Source organism: Silene latifolia, chromosome 8, assembly GCF_048544455.1.
Source record: "Silene latifolia isolate original U9 population chromosome 8, ASM4854445v1, whole genome shotgun sequence".
Taxonomy (NCBI): domain Eukaryota; kingdom Viridiplantae; phylum Streptophyta; class Magnoliopsida; order Caryophyllales; family Caryophyllaceae; genus Silene; species Silene latifolia.
In genome coordinates this window covers 1,304,472-1,327,157 of record NC_133533.1, presented here as the reverse complement: position 1 = coordinate 1,327,157, position 22,686 = coordinate 1,304,472, and the positions used below count along the sequence as shown (strand labels likewise).

The 22,686-nt window shown below is 36.2% G+C and overlaps 1 protein-coding gene across 1 annotated transcript; it reads right to left on the bottom strand.

Moving 5' to 3' along the window:
* Window positions 1–14,199: 14,199 nt before the first annotated feature.
* LOC141597484 (uncharacterized) lies at window positions 14,200–15,845 on the bottom strand. Its single transcript, XM_074417951.1, has 2 exons — window positions 15,132–15,845; window positions 14,200–14,994 (listed from the first exon to the last, which is right to left on the bottom strand). The coding sequence occupies exons 1-2, from the start codon at window positions 15,843–15,845 to the stop codon at window positions 14,200–14,202; spliced, it is 1,509 nt and encodes a 502-aa protein (XP_074274052.1).
* Window positions 15,846–22,686: the final 6,841 nt, after the last annotated feature.

The window sequence follows — 22,686 nt, the reverse complement described above, 5'->3', positions numbered from 1 at the left end:
ATATGTGAAAACCCCATTAGCAACCTTGGGGTATGAGGCGAACTATGATGTCTTTGTGAAAGCTCATGGAGGTGGGCTCTCTGGTCAAGCCCAAGCAATTTGTTTTTAAAGCCAAATACGTTCTCAAAGCTGACTCGTTACTTAACGCTAGAAACTTAGAGTTTTATCTGAATCGGCAGTAACTACTCTGAAACAGTTACCTCTTCTCACTATTTGTATCTATAGTCATCTAGAAATTTTGCAGCTAATCGTACTCCCTATAGGCCATAGCAATAGAATCAGTATGCAAAGAAATCAAGAAAACAGTGTTAGGTTACATGAGCTGTTAATCTTCAAAATCATACTTAGTACTTATACTAATTCATTACTTTTCACAGCCATGCTTCCTGAATCATTACTCAAGTATTAACTATCCTTGGTAAATAATGGATGCTCTTTCTATTTTATTTTTCGTCTACCTCAGTGAAATAATCTTTTTAATTCAATCTATTTCAATTCATGCAATTCGTCTATTCACTCCTTCAAACTATATGGCAAGTTATATGGCAATTCAGATAACTTATAAGTGCAAATTTGTCACACCACTAACTAGATGCACAAGTAGCACAAATAAATGGCCTACCGTCCCTAGAGCAGTTCAAAGTAACTCGCATCTTCACAAATTCGCCTATCTAGTAATTCTCCTTTTTAGTCTTAAGTAGATAGCTGGTAGTAAAAGTGAAATGAAAATATACACCTAACTGATAATCAATGCTACCACAAAGTACCAGTTACAAAAGCATCATTTAGCAACAAAATCAGCAATTAGAAACCAACAACAAAAGCGAGCCTACACTACTACGAATTTGAGGTTTCAACACAAGTAAAATACCTTATGAAATAGAAACACATTATAACTGTGGTGCAGACCTATCAACCAGGCCGAATCACGGATCAGGTCACGAAGAGGGTAATTCCCAAATCCGATTGATTAATTATAAATCGAATAGCAAAATAAAACAATTGATTGATTAGGGAAAATAGATACAATCAAAACAAAAACGTGAATTGAAGAATTAGAATTGACTGCACAATTTCACAAATCATTGATTAATACACTAACAAATTGCAGAAGAATACATACAATCAAAACAAAAACAATTTAGAAAATAGAGCAGTAGAACCGTACCTTTAATGTGTGATAGGCAGATTGTAACTTTGTGAATTGAACAATTAGAATTGATTGGAAGATTAAGTCGTCCTTGATGATGAACGAAGAAGATTTTTCCAGTTTAGGGGGTTAGGGTTTTTTCTTTGAGGAAAATGACAAAATGAAATGTATTTTATGTATGGGTTATTAGCGGGGTTTTAGGTGAAATTTAGAAAAATGCGTCTTCCAAAATATATTTAGGCGGTTTTCCAAAATATTAAATTGGAGGGTTAATTTTGAGGTCGACACTCTATAAAAGCGTCAATGCAAAAGCGTCATCAACGTAAGGGATTTGTAGTAGTGAAAGAAGAGTAAGATCTTATCTTATCACACATGTTCGAGCCAATCGTAAGCTTTTCGAATCGAACAAACGTCTTGACTCGTTACGTTATCGAGTCGAGCCAACGTTAGCTTGTTTCTATAAACTTTCCTTGGAGACCAAGCAGGTTAATATAGGAGCGAATAATGGTCCCATAACTCTTCTTATCTCCAATAAACTTGATGGAGACACATGTTAACTCGATTATATTGTTCATCATCACATCAACTTACTTTGGCGATCAAGCATTTGAAATTTGACTGATTCTTAATCATCCATCATACTAGTGGCGGCGGAGCCAGGATTTTAAAGCAGCGGGGGCCATTTCCTCTCACAAAATACCCATTGAAAGGTGAGTGGGAAGCACATGGGGGGCGCCTCACCTTGTCCCCTCTCCTTTTTTGTGAGAGGTCTTCAGCTTATGACGGGATTAGCCCGTCACAAGCAAGACGCTTTGATATTATAAGGGGGTTTCGAAAAAATTTGAAAATTTTAACTAAAAATTTCGAAATTTTCAAACTTCAGCGGGGGCGACCGCCCCTGCTAGTCCTCCCTTGCTCCACCACTTCATCATACTAATTAGTTGATTTGAATTCGACATTAGAAGTATATTGAAGTTTGTATTGTATTTGTATCAATTTTTTTGTAATTTGTTGTTATTTATTGTAATGTAAATTGTTGTATTTGTTGTTATTTATTGTAATATAAATTATTCATAAATAGTTAATTTATTAAATTATTCATAAATATTAACGATTAAATTATAAATTTAATCATTTACGTACAAAACATCAACAACGCCGGTTATTTGTTAATTAATTCCTTAATTTTTCTGTGGGTCCAGCATTCAATGGTATAAAAGAAAAAAGAAAAAAACTGGATTTGATGATGTGGACGCACATAATTGCTCTAAATGTTTTTGTATTTATAAAGATAAGATTATTCGTGTATTTGAATTTGTATTACAAATTAATTTGATTAGTAAATAAATAAATATATAAATTTGCAAAAAACGATTTTAGGTCTGTCCTACACAGCTACACTACATGACAGTCTTATAGAAAAGTTGTTAAAATTATGCTTTTCGACTACATTTAACTTAATTTTGGGCCTGTGAATAAACAAATTTTAACCAAAAAATTAATATCATCACATGGTCCAATACCTCACTTAGGGCATTAACAATAGAGGTTTATCAAGAGGTTTGTAGGATGACATGTCCATCATTTTAGAGGTTTGTCAAGAAACCTTCTATTGTTGGTAAGGAGTGTTGAGGTTCATGGATGAGAGGGGTTACAAAATAGTATCCAGGTTTGTGGAGAGAGAATGTGAGATAAGAAATAGTATAGTGGGTCATGTTATGAACCTTGAAAAGGTTTATCTATTGTTCGTATGAGGTTTGTAAGTAAATGAGTTTGTATATTATCTTATGTGGCATAAGAACAAACCTATTGAAGGTTCGTCTATTGCTAATGCCCTTATAGGGTGCAACTTTTGTTTGTTTTTGGGCTTACTTTCGTGTATTTAGCGTATCTCACTAGCTATCCTTAAGTTGGATTACGCCTTCTAGGCTCTATCCCATCATTTATTTACCTTTAATTAAAATATCCTTCAATAAAAAAAAATTATTTAATAAAAATAGTAATTAATATTATTGCTTTAGCCATTAATTATCATGAAACATTTAAGAAAAATAAAATTTTATTCATACACTAGTTGACGCACATTTTTTCTTGTTTTTTTTTTAGTATTGATAGTTACTTTATAGTTTATACAAGTATTAGATTAAACAAGTAGCCAATATTTGCACATTGGGGATAAAGGGTGTTACATACTTACGGAGCACAAATTCTTGTTTAAAACGAACATATTCGTCTTAAATAATAAAACGAGTTAAATAAAAAGATGAGATAAAAAGCAGAATGTCTAGGGAAATAGGGAATGACAATATCTTATCTCATTAATAACTCATATGAGTATGATAGTATTTGACCCTTATACTTAAAACGGATATGACCATTTTATGAGAGACCAACTGTGAACGAAATAGACCACCTGGGCTCAACACAATCCCGAACACTATTGGTATCCCTAAAACATTCGTCGGAATGTTCAAAAAGTGTCGATAGATCGACAGAACAATGTGAACGATCTTTGAGTATCTATGCCTGGCACGTCTAATACTAATACACATACGCGTCCAATTAAGAATCGTTCACAAGCTAGAAAGCCTAGATCCGATAGGGAAATAGGACATGGGAATTGGTGCTGATGATCGTCTTACTTTGTTTTCGCTCTTTGATGTACATGATTTATCATTAACAACACATTCGCTCTCTTTAGTTTCACAAACAACGTGACTTGGTTTTGAGAAACAACTAAACAATCTAGAAAAGAAACTCATTTTGAATTTTTTTTTTTTTTTTTTTTTTTTTTTTTTTTTTGTAAATAAGTTGAAATTTGAGGGTTTGGTATATTTCAATAATTCACATTTTGTAGCTTATATATATATGGTAGAAATATGCATGCAGCATGCATGGTGATCTCATGCATGTTAAAAGCGTACCGAGCAAGGATGAATCCGTGAGTTGAAGCCGTGCTCTACAAGGAACGTCGCTTTTTTACTTAATTAATTAAGACTGACTAGTCAATTCAAACCTTAATTAATTAATTAAAATTAGTTACTCAATATTAGATCAATGGTAACACTTACATAATACGGCCGTACCACACTAATGATAACATACTATAAATGAGTTATTTTTTTCCCATAATACCCTTATATCCTTCTTATATTTACACAAATGTCAAGGAGTGCGTCTCTCACCAACCCAACATTAATCCTTATTATATTCAGCTTACTTTTCATATTTGCCCATACTTTTACCCTTTTTTCTTAAAAATCTCATTTTTTACCATGTTATCATTGGTCTGTTATGGAGGGAGTAGAAGTACTTTAGATTGACATCAGTCAAAAGGGGATGCAATTTTTCGTAAACGAAAAAACCACTCTAGCTCATTTGTACATGCAACCAGAAAAATAGTGACTACTTTTTATTTTATTATTGAAAAATGATCAATTTTTCAAAATGTTCACGGTTTACCAAAAAGTGGTCATTATATATCATAAAATAGTCACTTTTTTGTCAAAATGTACATATGCACAAATGCACAATGCACCCAACATCCGTCAGTCCGTCACGGGTGATAAAACGGTCAAGTAGGTTTGTGGCAACATACAATATACTACGACAATTAACTCATCTTTTTTTTATCTTAATGAAATTAAGAACTTTCATAGTTTTGAATATGGTCAAGCTACCAATCACCATTACATCAACTTCCCTTGGCGACCAAGCATTTGAAATTTGACTAATTCTTAATTTCTTACGAGTAATTATGCATGTCATTACCACTTGTGACATGGTGGAGCTGGTGGCTGGTAGAGACGTTCACTTTCCTTGGCGGATTAAATTTTTAGAATACTTAGATAAAATTTCCAAAAAAAATTCGAGTGTACCTTGTATCATTACCACTTCGTTTTCTTCTAAAAGTTTTCGCACCCCTAAACTTGAATTCTAGCTACGCCACTGATTCGTGTCTAGGTATATTATGGGTGAGATGCTCACGCAACCGTTCTCTTCAAAAATCCGTGTACTATATAAGTCACATTCATATACTAATTTTCTTTTAATTATAGTTTATCGTTGTCAAAAAAAAAATATATATATAGGTCACATTCATATACATTAATTATATTATTTCATTTGTGATATCACAAAATCTCATTATAGACGACAACTATCCGTCTATAACTAAAGACGAGCCAAGTAACATACCACATTACGCATAAGACAAACAACAAGTTGCGTGATGGGGTCCAAAAATGTCACCATTTTAAGCATATTTGACCCGTCTATAACTATATACGGATATATCCGTCTATAACAAGACTAATTGTTGTGATATTGAGCGATTGGTCCATGCATGCTTCTTAGCATTTTAACAAATCAACTTGGCCAAGTAAAATAAAAGGATGGGAGGATATTGACATTGACACGGACTTACGGAGTACTTTTTAATTGGTGTATTTTGAATTTGTATTAGAAATTCGTGTATATTATTTTGTATAAAACAGTTTTACATTCATTTAATTGTTGAATTATTAGTTACTCAAATTTTCGTTCATGTTATCTATTATCCGAATCTACATAATATAGGAGTAGTTACTTACAAAGTAATTTTTTAGTTTGTTACAATTTTATTATTGTTGGTCTACATTTTAAAAACGAAAATGACCAAGGAAAGAGAAATATGCCAATTAGATGATAAGTGCACCAATTGAGTCTGGATGATCAAATTGCTCATCAAAATAATTTACAAAATATAAAGATAAATAATTGACTGAGACATCCAAAAATAGAACAGATAAACAAATGGCTGAGACGGAGAAAATATAATTTTCTAACGCTTTAGGTATAAGTCCATAAGTGACCACATTAGCAAGTATTTTGACACATTTGATTTTTTTTTTTTTTTGATAAATTACAGAATATTTATGAACGAATACGACTTATAAAATAAAAATATTTATTTATAAACAAATACTATTCGATCACTTCATATGATACATGTTCAACTACTAAATAAGAATTAAAGAACAAACTAAATACTAAATATTCCAATCCTTTTCTTATTTTTACAACATGACCACGATGACTTCGGACTTCCAATTAATACGCTCTCAAATAGACATGAAGGACGTATCAACAAATTTGCCTTGTGACGGGCATATCTGGCACCAGCTTGCGACAGATATGCCCGTTATAATTGAGAATTTGTGCCATACCAATGAGAATCATCTTTACCCTTCACTTAAATTCTACTCTGTTATTACGTCGTTGTCTTTGCTTCAGCTTAGCAAAATTACAAGCGAGAAAATCCTGATCCAATAGGAAAATAAGACATCGGGATTGGCGCCGATGATCTAACAACTTTATGCTCTTTAGCTTTGCTCTTCATTTCATTACCTTGATCATCAACATGTTTATTACTTGCTTCACCTTCACAAGCAATTTTACTAGGATTTGAGAAACAACTTAAAAATGAGCTAGCAAAAAATCCCATTTTTTAAAATTTTCCAACAAATAAAATAAAATCAAGTTTTTAATAATTTGGGTTTAATTAATAGTTTATGAGTATTAAACTATTAGTGCTCAAATTTTTGAGGTTTTTTGTGTGATTCTAGTATTTTTTTTATTTTTTTTTATATAAGGGCGATTTTGATGCTGACGGGTTAAGAGATTGTGTAAATGGTTTATTATGAGTATTCAATCGACGATTTTTGAGGTTTTTGTGCGATTGATTATACGGAGTAGATTTTATAAGTGTGTTGTGTTGTGTGTAGTAGTGTTGTAGGCAGGTTCAATTTATATAGTGAGGGTTTAGCACTTTTGGTGACTTTTAGCAAGAATAATTCAATGCGTGGCTGCCAAGAAAATCATATAGTGAGTAATAAATTGACTAAATTCAAACTTATGAAGCTTCCTAATTTGATGGAGATAGACAGACTAATTGCATAGTAACACAAGTACTCGAAAATATCATAAAAAGTTGCTTTGATGTTGAGAGGCTTTGAGTTTGATTATGGTTATATAGGTTATTACTCGATGTTGAATTAGCTAATATTCGTATATTGGAGGTATTTTATACGATTATAACATATAGTCGTAACTTATTGTCACTTTCACAAAATGATACGGAGTATATAGTTGAATTAGCTAATATTCGTAAATTGTTACTTGTGAGAAATGGTCTACAATAGAACACAAATTCTCATTGAAGACATGACATATCCGTCACAAGCTGAAGACGGATACCATTTTACCTCACAATGTACCCACTTTTTCTCTCTCTGCAACACTATTCATGTGGTCCCCTTTCTCCACTAACCCATTTTGTTACCATTTTATCTCACAAAATATCCGTCACAAATGGTAACCCGTCACAAGGGAGACCAATTGACAATAGAATTTACTACGAATTTGAGAGACCGTTTTTTTTAACCTTTTTGTGTGTTTTCATAACTCTTTAATTACCGATTGTGATTCAAAGTAAAAGCTTTTTTTGGAGTAATTATCGATCGATTTTGTCTAGGTATACTATGGCCTATGGTTAAGAATGTGAGATGCTCAAGCAACTATTCTCTTTAAAGATTTGTGTAAGATATAACTCACGTTCAAATATATATGAATCATTAATTCATTTGTGATATTGAACGATTGGTCCATGCTTCCTAGCATCTTTGCAAATCAACTTGGCCACAAAAAAGTAAAAGGATGGGAATTTTTTTTTTTCATTTTTATGGATGACGAACAAACCTGCAGCCGTTACTTAAGTGTGAACTGCATTAACTACCAAGTATACGTAATAGCCTGTAAATCATGTATATCAAGTCAACTATCCCAGGATGACAAGTGTAAAGTTCAAAAGGCATAGTCTCAGACCAATAACCTCCACTGGATTGCTTTTTGGGAGACATGAATCTGAGTCCCTTAAATCAGTTTCACTCAAGTTTTAATCACTAGACTTCGCCTACGCAATCAAAGATGGGAGCATAATGACATTGATACTTCTTAATTACTCGTGTATTTGGATTTGTATGTGATGAAAATTTGATTGGTCCATGAATAAATACGTTCTTGTATTTATTATTCGTAATCTATGTAATATAGTCATTTATTTATTTATTTATTTTATTTTGTTGCCATTTTCTTGTTGTTAGTCTGTATTTTAAAATAAAAAATGACTATAACTAGTCACCAATTTTTATTTCATTTGTAACGCTTTAGGTACCGTAAGTGACCACTTTTTTTTGAGGTAAATAGGTGACCACTATTGGCAGGTGTTTCGGCACTATCATTGTAGAAAAAAAACTCATAAATTACAAAGTATATATGAACAAATACGAATTTTTGTAAAATGAAAAGGATTTATTTATAAACAAACAATATTTACTTCAAATGATACATGTTCAAATACTAAATAAGAATTAAAGAACAAATTAAATACTAAATATTCGAATTCTTTTCCAATTTTACAAGATGACCATGGAGGCTTTCAATTAATATGCTCTCAAAAAGACACTGGAAAAAATTCTTAAGTAAATCCAATATACTACGTCACCGTACACCGAGCATAACAATCAATTTTTTGTTGGATGAGGTGTACTAACTTCATCTTGGCAAAATTATAAGCGAGAAAACCCTGATCCAATAGGAAAATACGACATCGGAATTGGCGCCGATGACCTAACAACCTTATGCTCTTTAGCTTTACTCTTCATTTCACTATCTTTTTCATCAACATGTTTATGGCTTGCTTCACCTTCACAAGCTATTTTGCTAGGATTATTTGAGAAACAACTAAAGAATGAACTAGGTAAAAATCCCATTTTCAAAAATTAACAATAAATTAATTAAGAGATTGTGTAAATATAGTTTATGAGTGTGTAGTGAGTATAAGGGCGCTATTAATGCTGACGGGATTAAAATTGTGTAAATGGTTTATTATGAGTATTAAATCGACGATTTTTAAGTTTTTTGTGTGATTGATTATAGGTTTTTGTTAGTGTGTAGTGTTGTGGGCAGGTTCAATTTATATAGTGAGGGTTTTGCACTTTTTGGTGACTTAGTAAGAATAATTCAATGCGTGGTTGCCTAGAAAAAATCAAATGTTGAATAATCATTTGACATTTTTGACCAAATTAAAACCTATGAAACTTCCTAATTTGATAGAGACATTTTCCTTTTGTTATTGTATACTTCCGTGAACTATCCCACAACTTGACTAGAACATAGTAACACACATAAGTCTTGATGTTGAGGTTATGAGAATCATAACTCGATTGTTTGATCGTTTTTGACTTGGCTAATATTTGTAATTTCGATCTATGGCGTAGATGTTAACTAAGCTAATTTGGTCAATAGAAGTATGAGTGATTGAGTGGTGGTACTCATGATCTGGATTTAAATCCCTTCTGCATTAAAATCGTCCTACTTACTTCTGTAAGTTCATTGTATTGCCAGATCTCTTTACAATACATGCGGAGTCTATAATAAAGTTTAAAATGATCGTGACACAGAGTTAACTCTTTCATGTGATACATGTTTTCATAATAACTTTAAATTTTTTTATTTTTTATCCTATACAATAATCATTTCCATTAATAGGGTTTTATTTGATTACTTTTGTGCCATGTTTATTTCTTACTGAAAAGTATTTTCATAATAATTTAGGCTTTGTTCTTTTTAGCTGAACAGAAATAATTAGGGTTGAGCTGAAATGAACTGAACTGAATGAAGTTGAGGTGAACTGAATACAGCTGGAATAACTGAATAAGAGTTAATTTTGTGACGAGATGAGCTGAACAAAACTGACTGAAGTTAAACATAACTGAACTAAATAGAGCTAAGTTGATCTGAGATGAGTTGAAATTAAGCCGTAAAGAACAAGGCCTTAGTGATATATCGTCTCCTATTTAATTTAGTTCAATATATTTAATCCCAATTCCCCATACGTGTTAGTTCCCCATTTGTTCAATGTGTCATCACCAAAACATATTTAATCCCATATGTGTCAAACATTAAAATACACGTGTAAGGTTTCTATTCGTTGTATGAATCATAATCAAGTAACATTTGACCTATAGTCACGGAGTCCTCTTATGTGGAAACTCGAACGATAATTTTGGAAGAAAATTCAATGTTTTTGCGTAACATCCAAGTCAATTATCTCTAATTAGCCAATTTCCTAGAAACATCCGTTAATTTCCACATTAATTAATAATTAAAATATTTGTACTATAAATACACAAAAAATGAGCAAATAATGTCATTAATATTTTTAACATAAGCTTAAGAAAAACATACGTATCCTTAAAAATCATAAGAAAACATATTTTATACTCGTATTTCAATGGCTTTGGTATCGGGTATTTTTGGGTGTTTTGACACATTTGAATTTTTTATTTTGATAAATGACGGAATATTTATGAACAATAAAAATATTTATTTATAAACAAACACTATTCGATCACTTCATATGATACATGTTCAACTACTAAATAAGAATTAAAGAACAAATTAAATACTAAATATTCCAATCCTTTTCTTATTTTTACAACATGATCACGACGACTTCCAATTAATACGCCCTCAAATAGACGCACTCAGCATACTGCATACCAACAACAAGTCTCCCTGGTGACGGACATATCCGTCACCAACTTGCGACAGATATGCCCGTTATAAATGAGAATTTGTGTCATACCAATGAGAATCATCTTTACCCTTGACTTAAATTCTACTCTGTTATTACGTCGTTGTCTTTGCTTCAGCTTAGCAAAATTACAAGCGAGAAAACCCTGATCCAATAGGAAAATACGACATCGGGATTGGCGCCGATGATCTAACAACCTTATGCTCTTTAGCTTTACTCTTCATTTCATTACCTTGATCAACATGTTTATTACTTGCTTCACCTTCACAAGCTATTTTGCTAGGATTTGAGAAACAACTAAAATATGAGCTAGCAAAAAATCCCATTTTTTTAAATTTTCCAACAAATAAAATAATCAAGTTTTTAATAATTTGGGTTTAATTAAGAAGTAAGATATTAAGAGGTTTTTGTGTAATTCTAGTATTTTTTTTTATATATAAGGGCAATTTTGATGCTGACGGGTTAAGAGATTGTGTAAATGGTTTATTATGAGTATTCAATCGAGGATTTTTGAGGTTTTTGTGCGATTGATTATACGGAGTAGATTTTATAAGTGTGTTGTGTTGTGTGTAGTAGTGTTGTAGGCAGGTTCAATTTATATAGTGAGGGTTTAGCACTTTTGGTGACTTTTAGCAAGAATAACTCAATCCGTGGTTGCCAAGAAAATCATATGGTGAGTAATAAATTGACTAAATTCAAACTTATGAAGCTTCCTTATTTTTGATGGAGATAGACAGGCTAATTGCATAGTAACACAAGTACTCGAAAAAATCATAAAAAGTTGCTTTGATGTTGAGAGGCATTGAGTTTGATTATTGTCAGAGGTTATAACTCGATATTTTTATCAGTTGAATTAGCTAATATTCGTAAATAAATTGGATGTATTGTCACTTTCACAAAATGATACTTAGTATATATAGTTTTTTTTTTTTGAAGAGAAACCCGGAGGTTCTACTGCATTAATAATAAATCAAAGTTAACAGCATCGTTCGCGATCAAAGGTAGCCCCTCCGACCACACAAACTTACCAACTACTCTAGGAACAGGATGGGCTAACGCATGAGCCACCCCATTGTTCAAACGACTAGTAAAAGACCAAACAATAGAGTTAAAAGAAGAACGTAAAGAAAAAATGTCCGCTAAAACTAAATCAAAAACACTTCTGCCAGGGCGAGATTTCTGCAAAGCTTCCACCACTTGAAGACAATCACTTTCCACGACAATATTCGCATGACCTCTTCGACGAGCTTCCTTGACTCCCTCCAAAACCGCGACAGCCTCGGCAATACGACTGTCCCACATTTGCTCCAACACCAGAGTCGCCCCCCAAATCACCCCACCTCGGCCATCCCTGCACACCATTCCCAAGTTCACGCCCATTCCTTCTTGGACTCCCGCATCGACATTGATTTTCACATACCCCTCCGGAGGAGCCACCCAACCTTTCCTCGCGCTTTCCCTTCCCCGTGCTCCTGCTTCATCCCGGCTGCCCTTCTTCACATAGCCCCCTCCCTCAATTTCCTCCATAACATCCCTTACCCGCTTCACCACACCACACGGATCCACTTCCCGCAGCTCAAAAATAACCTTGTTTCGATGTTCCCACAAAGCCCAGCAACCCACCATGAACCAACCACATTCCCGTGGCCCAAACACCTTCCACCGAGACTCGATCCAATCTCTCACGCTCACACCTTCCACACCCTCCTCCTCGCCCGCCAACCCAAGCTCCTCCCAGACCCTTTGTGCCACCCCACAATCCCGGAACAAATGTATACTCGATTCAAAACAAGAATTGTAAAAGGAACAAAAAGAAGACTCACCTCGAACTCGAGTAGCGATGTTTGCCCTTGTTGCTAAAGCTTCGCTGCACAGCTGCCAAAAGAAGAGCTTCACGCGAGGCCAAACCGGGATTTTCCAGAGCCTAGTCCAGAGCCATTTCTCCCTCTCCCAATTAGAGGCACCCCCGATCTCCAGAAAGTCACATCCTCCCACCAACAGGCGGTAAGCCGACCTGACTGTGAACACTCTGTCTCTTTCCATGCTCCAAAACCAATCGTCACTAGTGGCAGTCTCACCAAGCCGAATATTCTTAATCCTCTCCCCTTCGAAACCCAAGAAAAGGCTGTCCACCAGCTGCTCATTCCATGAACGCCCCCCATCACTCAACAGACCCGCCACCATCATTCCTTCCAGACCCGGAGGCTGGGGTGAAATAACCCGTCCCAGCTGATTCGAGTCCACCCAAGCATCCCCCCAAACACGGGTCGATAGACCGTTCCCTATACGCCGTCTGAGACCCAAGCTGAGAGTTCCTTTCGCCTCGTGAATGCCCCTCCAAGTATAGCTAGGATTATTACCAATATTTGACGACAAAAAATCCCCATTCGGGTAATATCTGGCCTTCATAACTCGAGCCCATAAACTCCCCGTCTCCGTGGTGAGTCTCCACGCTTGTTTGCTCAACAAGGCCAAGTTAAACAGCTTGAAATCTCGGAACCCCATGCCTCCCATGCCCTTCGGTTGACAAAGCTTACTCCACGAGACCCAAGAAATACCTCTCTTCCCCTCCTCGTGCCCCCACCAAAATCTCGACATCATCTTTCGCAGCTCCTCACAAAAATTGACGGGAATTTTGAAAATACTCATAACATAGGTAGGGAGTGAATTGGCAACAGCCTTTAAAAGAACCTCCTTACCAGCCCTAGACAAGATTTTCCCACGCCAACCTTCCAACCGCTTACTCAGCTTGTCCCGAAGAATATTAGTTAGCACCTTTTTTGACCGCCCCACCACCGTAGGCAGCCCCAAATAATGCTCCTGTTCCTCGACCTCAATAATGCCCAACCGTGTCGCCAGGTTACTCATCTTCGTCCTTGGCACCCCCTTACTAAAAGAGACAGTAGTCTTATCTAAGTTTACCAGCTGCCCAGAAGCATATTCATATCGTCGCAAGATATTACTAACAGCCTCAGCTTCCTCCTCCGTGGCTTTAGTAAAAAAGATGCTATCATCTGCGAAGAGTAAATGAGAAATTTCAGGTGCCCCAGCCGAGACCCGAACCCCATGAATAACCCCATCCGCCACAGCTCTGCGCATTAAATCAGATAAAACTTCCGCACACAGAATAAACAAATAAGGGGAGAGAGGGTCCCCCTGACGCAGCCCCCTAGTAGGCCTAAAACCTCGGGACGGATTCCCATTAACCAGCACTGAAAAGGAAACCGAAGTCACACAGGCCATCACACGGTCAGTCCATGCTTTTTCAAACCCCATACCGCACAAAACCCGATGGAGGAAGCGCCATTCAACTCTGTCATATGCTTTAGCCATATCTAATTTGATCGCCATATTGCCCTCTACCTGTCTAGAATTCTTCATCGCATGGAACACTTCAAAGGCTATCAGAACATTATCCGAAATAGAGCGACCCGGGGTAAAAGCTCCTTGATTTTCTGAAACAATATCCCCCAAGAACAGCTTCAAGCGATTCGCGAGCACTTTCGAGACCAAACTTATATACCACATTCGAGAGACTAATCGGGCGAAAGTCCCGAATTTTATCAGGAGCTTTCTTCTTAGGGATAAGAACGATGTTAGTTTTATTAATGTCCCTCGGAGATCGCTCACCTCGAAGTATGGCAAGCACAGCTCGAATCACTTCCGGCCCAACCGTGCTCCAATAGGTCTGATAAAAAAGACCATTCATGCCATCCGGACCCGGAGCCTTTAAAGGATGCATTTGGTTCAACGCGTCAAGAACCTCCTCCTCCCCGTAATCCCTCCGCAATTCGGTATTCATAGCAGTAGTGACTCGGCCTCTAATTCCCGCCACAACATCTTCGAAATTAGAAGGATTTGAAGATGTAAATAAGCCTTCGAAATAATCCAGCGCCACCTTTGTCACTTCCTCGGTTCCCACTCTTTCCACTCCATCATCATCAATTAATTTAGCGATAAAATTTTTCCTTTTCCGCTCCCCAGCTCGAGTATGAAAGAATTTGGTATTACGGTCCCCATCCTTAAGCCACAGTGCCCTTGACCTTTGTCTCCAATATTGCTCCTCTTGACGGCGAAGATTAGAAATTTGCGCAACCAGCTGTCTTCTTCGTTGCACATTAGTCTCCGAGCGGTCCCCTTCATTAAACCGTGCCAGCTGTTTCCTCTTCTTCTCAAGCTCCTTGCCAATTTTATTAATATTCAGTTTCTGCCACCCCCTCAATTCTCGAGCACATTCATCAAGAACCGCAACTAGATCTCCTCTCCCTCTCGCCACACCCCTCTCCACAGCCTTCCTCACTCCCCTCTTCCCCAACCCATATCGCTCAAGCGGAACGGTCTTACCCTAGTCTCCCCCACCTCCTTCGATTCAAAGACGAGCTTAATCGGAGCATGATCCGACCATTCACGATCAAGATAATGGAGTCGAGCATAAGGAAATAAATCCAGCCAAGAATACGAACAAAGAGCCCTATCAAGCATACACTGTCTGTTAGCTTCGCCTGCTTGCCCATTATCAAACGAAAAATTGTACCCTACCCAAGGAACATCTCGTAGTTGACAATCATCAACAGCTGCTCTAAAGTTATTCATCTGCCTCTGAGGCCGACTGCCTCCTTTCATCTCAGTTGAAAAAAGAATTTCATTGTAATCACCCATACATACCCACGGTAAGTTCGACTCCTCCTTAAGAAGACGAAGCAGCTCCCACGAAAGATGGCGATCAGAGACCGCCGGCCACCCATAAAAACCAGTAAGCCTCCACTCCTTCCCATCATGACGAACCGTAAAATCCATGTGATGGACTGAAGAAGACATAAAGACACAGTCAATATCTCGCTTCCACAACATAGCAAGACCACCAGACCTCCCCATACTATCCACCTCCATCCCAAAATATCCCTCCAATCTCTCCCTCGCCCTCCTCATCTCACGACCACAGAGTTTGGTCTCGCAAAGAAACACTATGGCCGGGGCTTCCCTTCGTACCAAAGCACGAAGGGCACTCACCGTGTCAGGGTTGCCCAAGCCCCGACAGTTAATACTTAGGATATTCATTGGGCCTGGCGGGGTTGAACTCCGTCAACCTCCGCCTCAGGTATTAAGACGCCCCCGTCTGCACCTCGTTTCAACTTCTTCTGTCCACTCACATTGCCCTCCTCCTCCCTTCCCCTTTTACCCGAATCATTTACAATCATCTTCGGGTCAAAGGTGTGTTTCATCCCCGCATGCTCAATAATAGTTTTTGTTAGCCGTGTCCACTTCCCACCCTGTCCCCCCGGCTGCGACCCCTGCTTAACACCCACCACGGTACTTTGCTGTGCTCCCTGGCCCAACCTCCCTGCCCCTTGATCCACGTCCATGTCAAACAGCACAGGCGTTTCTGGACTCCCCGTCAACACTCCCTGCTCCTGAGAAGAATTCACCTGGTTATGGTGAACCCCCGACTCCGCAACCCCTACCTGGTAATCCTCCCCATTAGCAGCTCCCACCAACCCTTGCCCCCCATTCCCCGTATTCCGAGAAGCTGGAATGCCCCTCTCCTCATCACCATTATTGCCTTCCCCTCGTGCTCGCCCTTCCTCTACTCCACTTTTGGTCTTCTTTGTTCGCAGATTAAGGGCTATGGCCCGTAGCTTCTCGATCATATTTGAGATAACCTCCTCGAATCTTTGGCACCGACAAAGATCAAACGTCGAATTGAGGCTCGAGCGGCCTTTCCGGCCCTTCTTTCACTGTCTTTATAACCCTCCATGGTGAAGCTCGCAACCAATCCCCGAACTTTAGGTCTTCATCCTCGTAAGGACCATCTTCACAATCTTTCTCCCCATGCCCTATAATTCCGCACCCATAACAGTACGTTGGAAGGCGCTCATATTTCACATTGAAGCTTACTGTACGTCCTCCCTTCAAACGGATTGGTATAGACGGTTTCAGGGGTTTTCGAACATCATATAGCACACGAACCCTGATAGCCCTATCAAGTTCGACATTTGGCCCATATTCCACACCGATAAATGAGCCTAACGAGTCCCCCAGTCTCCTAGCATTCGCTTCACACGCTCTCCCAGTAATAGGCAAGTCATAGATCCTTGCCCAAATCGGAAAATGAAAGAGCGAGACATCAGTAAGCTTACCAGTTCGATTTGGCTCCGCGAAACACCACAAGAACTTGTCAAAATGCCAAGGTTGTCCCTCGAAAACCCTAGCCTTATCCCTTTCAGAGTCGAACCGGAAAATGAATGTCTTCTCTTTCGCATCAACTACGTTTCCCATAATTGGCTTCGATGGGTTCCACAAATTAATCATAGTCTCAATGGCTGCTTTGACATTAATTGATCGCGATGCCCACAGTTTCCCTACCAAGAGCGAGGACGAATTCTCAATAGTAGACTCAGCCCCCTCTTCCCATTCAAACGAATCTTCCTCCTCCCCCATAGGCTCTTTCCCATCCCGATGTTGGCCAATTGTGACGCTCATCCTTGACACCTGCACAAAAACGAAACAAAGAAACAAGAAAAGAAAACAAACGCAAGTCCTATCTCACGAAAAACGTGAGATAAGCCTCGAGAAAGAGGATGAAAGACGAAGATTTTAGGACCGACTCTAGGAAACCTTAGACACCAAGTTTTGTGACAAAATTTTCATACTCGGTATTATTGAGAATTTGTGAATGATACTTAGTATATATAGTTGAATTAGCTAATATTCGTAAATTGTTACTTGTGAGAAATGGTCTACAATAGAAATTTACAACAAATTTGAGAGGCCATTTTTTTAAACCTCTTTATGTGTTTTTCAACGCTTTAATTGTCGATTGTGACTCAAAGTAAAAACTCTTCCATTTAGTATACGTTTTCATAATATATAAAGGTGACTTTTTTTATATATATAATAACGATAATAAGCATTTTTTTTATTATAGGATTTTATTTTATTACTTCCATAGTTGAAAAACATTTACCTTAATTAATGAAATATTGATGTAAATATTTCTTTAATTAACTTCTTAACATGTGTCCTTAGGGCATACGTAAAAAAAAACCCTTAATCGGTTTTTCAATGTTTTTGCATAACATTCATGTTTATCTCTTATCATAGTTAACATTGATTTCCACATCAATTCACATTTTTTTGCTTTTTTATATGGTAGAAGTTTGCATGGTGATCATGCATGCATGTTAGTATAACGTACTCCGTACTAAGGAAGGGTCAAGTCGCGAAGTGAAGCCCCCGGAACATATTAAGGAAAAGTATTTATAGTAGATGATACTCGTGATAGATAAGGTGATGGTTGAGACCCAACTATTATAAATATTCATATTACGTTCCCTCACTCAAATGCCCGTCGGGCTTGAAGAGTGGTTAGTTGTGCACCGGCTCCCCCGTACCATGTGCTGGGTTTCCACTTCGAAATTTTGAGGAGTTTTGAGGTTGCCAGGATTTGAACCCGTGACCTTCGGTCACACTAGATCTGATACCATGATAGATGAATCATCTCAACCAAAACCTTAAGGTGATGGTTGATGCCCAACTATTATAAATATTCCTATTAACTCGAATCCAGACAATTAACTAGCAAATTAAATCTTAAATAGAGTTCAATTTTGCAAGCCTTTTGAACTTACTATCAGGCGGCCCGACACATATACGTTTCATTAACATTTGCTTTTTTTTTTTTTTTTTGCAAGGTACGCCAAGTAGGTTCGTGGCAACATACAATAATATGCTACGAAGTACTAGTCTACCACGATTAACCCATCTTCTTGATTATCATCATTAAAAATCATCTAACCCTTCACTATATAAATAATCTTGTTCCACAACACTACACATACTCAATTGCAAGAAAAAAAACATACAAATAATCTCTTTTACCACTAAACTTATTAAGCACAACCTATTTCCGTCCTAATTGATTCAAATTCGATAACTGAATACTTTTGTCTGTAAATACTGGCTATTTGATTCCATCCATGCTGCATAAGCCAACGTTAAACATCAATTAACAAAACATTAATTGTGTTTTTCTATTAAAATGAGTTTATTTCCGAGCTTATTCTTTAGTTGTTTTGGTAATCCTATGCAAAATTTTCTTGCATGTAATATAATAAAATGAAATGGACCGAACATGGAAAATATTTATATATTGAAAAATTCTTGTATTCTCCAGCAGAACCTAAAGCCGTTATTTATAACCTAGTCCACTATATAAAAGCTTGTTTTGGAGTACTCATCGATCGATCTGATCTTGTCTAAGTATACTATGGCCTATGGGTGAGATGCTCACGCAACTATTCTCTATCAAGAATTTGCCTTGTGTAAGATATACTCCGTAAGTCACATTCATATGTATATGGATCATTATTTCATTTGTGATATTGAACGATTGGTCCATGCTTCCTAGCATCTTTGCAAATCAACTTGGCCACAAAAAAAAGGTAAAAGGATGGGATTTTTTTTTTTCATTTTTATAGATGACGAACAAACCTGCAACCGTTACTTAAGTGCGAATTAAATAAACCACGGAGTATACGTAATAGCATGTAAAATTGTAAATCATGTATACCAAGTCAACTATCCGAGGATGACAAGCGTAAAGTACAGAAGGCGTAGTCTCAGACCAATAACCTCCACTGGATTGCTCTTTGGGAGACATGAATCTGAGTCCCTTAAATCAGTTTCACCCAAGTTTTAATCACTAGACTTCACCTATGCTGCAGTCAAGGATGGGAGCATACTGACATTGATACTTCTTAATTACTCGTGTATTTGGATTTGTATGTGATGAAATAAAATTTGATTTGTCCATGAATAAATACGTTTTGTAGTATTCGTAATCTATGTAATATAGTCATTTTTATTTATTTATTTATTTTATTTTGTTACCATTTTCTTGTTGTTAGACTGCATTTTAAAATAAAAAATGACGATAACTAGTTACCGATTTTTATTTCATTTGTAACGCTTTAGGTACCGTAAGTGACCACTTTTTTTTTGAGGTAAATAGGTGACCACTATTGGCAGGTGTTTCGGCACTATCATTGTAGGAAAAAAAAAAACTCATAAATTACGAAGTATATATGAACAAATACGAATTTTTGTAAAATGAAAAAGATTTATTTATAAACAAACACTATTTACTTCAGATGATACATGTTCGAATACTAAATAAAAATTAAAGAACAAATTAAATACTAAATATTCGAATTCTTTTCCAATTTTTACAAGATGACCACGGAGGCTTTCAATTAATATGCTCTCAAAAAGACACTGAATTTTTTTTTAAGTAAATCCAATATACTACGTCACCGTACACCCAGAATAACAATCAATTTTTTGTTGGATGAGGTGTACTAACTTCATCTTGGCAAAATTATAAGCGAGAAAACCCTGATCCAATAGGAAAATACGACATCGGAATTGGCGCCGATGACCTAACAACCTTATGCTCTTTAGCTTTACTCTTCATTTCATTAGCTTTATCATCAACAACATGTTTATGGCCTTCTTGACCTTCACAAGCTATTTTGCTAGGATTTGAGAAACAACTAAAGAATGAACTAGGAAAAAATCCCATTTTCAAAAAAAATCAACAAATTAATTAAGAGATTGTGTAAATATAGTTTATGAGTGTGTAGTGTTTCTTTGTGTGAAGTGAGTATAAGGGCGATATTAATGCTGACGGAATTAAGATTGTGTAAATGGTTTATTATGAGTATTAAATCGGCGATTTTTGAGGTTTTTGTGTGATTGATTTGTTGATTTTGTTAGTGTGTAGTGTTGTAGGCAGGTTCAATTTATATAGTGATCGAGGGTTTTGCACTTTTTGGTGGCTTAGTAAGAATAATTCAATGCGTGGTTGCCAAGAAAAAATCAAATGGTGTGACTAATCAATTGACATTTTTGACTAAATTAAAACCTATGAAACTTCCTAATTTGATAGAGACATTTTCCTTTTGTTATTGTATACTTCCGTGAACTATCCCACTGATGTTGAGGTTATGAGAATCATAACTCGAGTGTTTGATCGTTTTTTACTTGGTTAATATTTGTAATTTCGATCTATTGCGTAGATGTTAACTAAGCTAGTTTGGTCAATAGAAGTATGAGTGATTGAGTGGTGGTACTCATGATCTGGATTTAAATCCCTTTTGCATTAAAATCGTCCTACTGACTTCTGTAAGCTCATTGTACTGCCTAGATCTCTTTACAATACATGCGGAGTCTATAATAAAGTTTACAATGATCGTGATACAGAGTTAACTCTTTCATGTGATACATGTTTTCATAATAACTTTAACTTTTTTTATTTTTTATCCTATACAATAATCATTTCCATTAATAGGGTTTTATTTGATTACTTTTGTGCCATGTTTATTTCTAACTGAAAAGTATTTTCATAATAATTTAGGCTTTGTTATTTTTAGCTGAACTGAATTAATTAGAATTGAGCTGAAATGAACTGAATGAAGTTGAGTTGAACTGAATACAGCTGGAATAACTGAATAAGAGTTAATTTTGTGACGAGATGAGCTGAATAGAGCTAACTGAAGTTAAACATAACTGAACTAAATAGAGCTAAGCTGATCTCAGATGAGTTGAAATTAAGCCGAAAAGAACAAGGCCTTAGTGATAAATCGTCTCCTATTTAATTTATTTCAATATATTTGATCCCAATTCCCCATACGTGTTAGTTCCCCATTTGTTCAATGTGTCATCACCAAAACATTATTTAATCCCATATGTGTCAAACATTAAAATACACGTGTAAGGTTTCTATTCGTTGTATGAATCATAACCAAGTAACATTTGACCTATAGTCACGGAGTCCTCTTATGTGGAAACTCGAACGATAATTTGGAAGAAAATTCAATGTTTTTGCGTAACATCCAAGTCAGTTATCTCTAATTAGCCAATTTCCTAGAAACATCCTTTAATTTCCACATTAATTGATAGTTAAAATATTTGTACTATAAATACACAAAAAATGAGCAAAGAATGTCATTAATATTTCTAAGAAAAGCGTACTTAAAAATAATAAGAAAACATATTTTATACTCGTATTTCAATGGCTTTGGTATCGGGCTTTTTTGGCTGTTTTGGAAATAGTAAAGAGGTTGCTGGTCAAGGAGAGAAGAATGTTATTTATGTTGATCAAGTGGTAAAATCGAACGATTCGATGATGAAAGGGTCGAAAGTGCCTATTCCTAAGTCGTATTTTCCATTAGGATCTAGATTGTCTCTTTTGTGAACGTCTTGACTTGAAGAATTTACAAAAGTTTGTGTCCGTGATGATTATTGGTGGTGAATTTTTTTATGATATTTTATCTTTTTAGAAGATAGAGAGTTTATTTTTCGATACATGATGATACATCATTAATTTTTGATTTAGTTTTTTATATTTGTTGAGTTCATGAGTGTTTTTTTCGTAAGAAGATCGGATGAATTAACATATTTTTCGAGCTATTTGTCGTTTCTCCCCAATTCAATTTCTTACTTGCAACATAACTATGATTGACATAATCTCATCAAAGTAAAGTATGGGTAGATTTTAATCATTACATTTATGTATTCTGTAAATAATTCTTTCGTCTTAATCATTTGTTTACTTGTAATTGAAATCCCTTTTACAAAAATTAAGAAGTTAAACAAATGATTGGGGACGGATGGAGTCCGGAGTAATTTACCGTTAACTAACCAAAAGATTGATACGGATCGAATGCTCTATTTGGAACACCTGCCCAAAAAGCCCTAATTTAATGTTGGGCCACGGCCTATAGGTCTCTTTAATGTTTCATTGGCCCAATTGATAGCCTGTCACAAAAGAAGGCGAAATGTTGTGTGGCTGATCAGCGTCGGACTTTTCGATTTTGACACAAATTCTCATATAAGACGG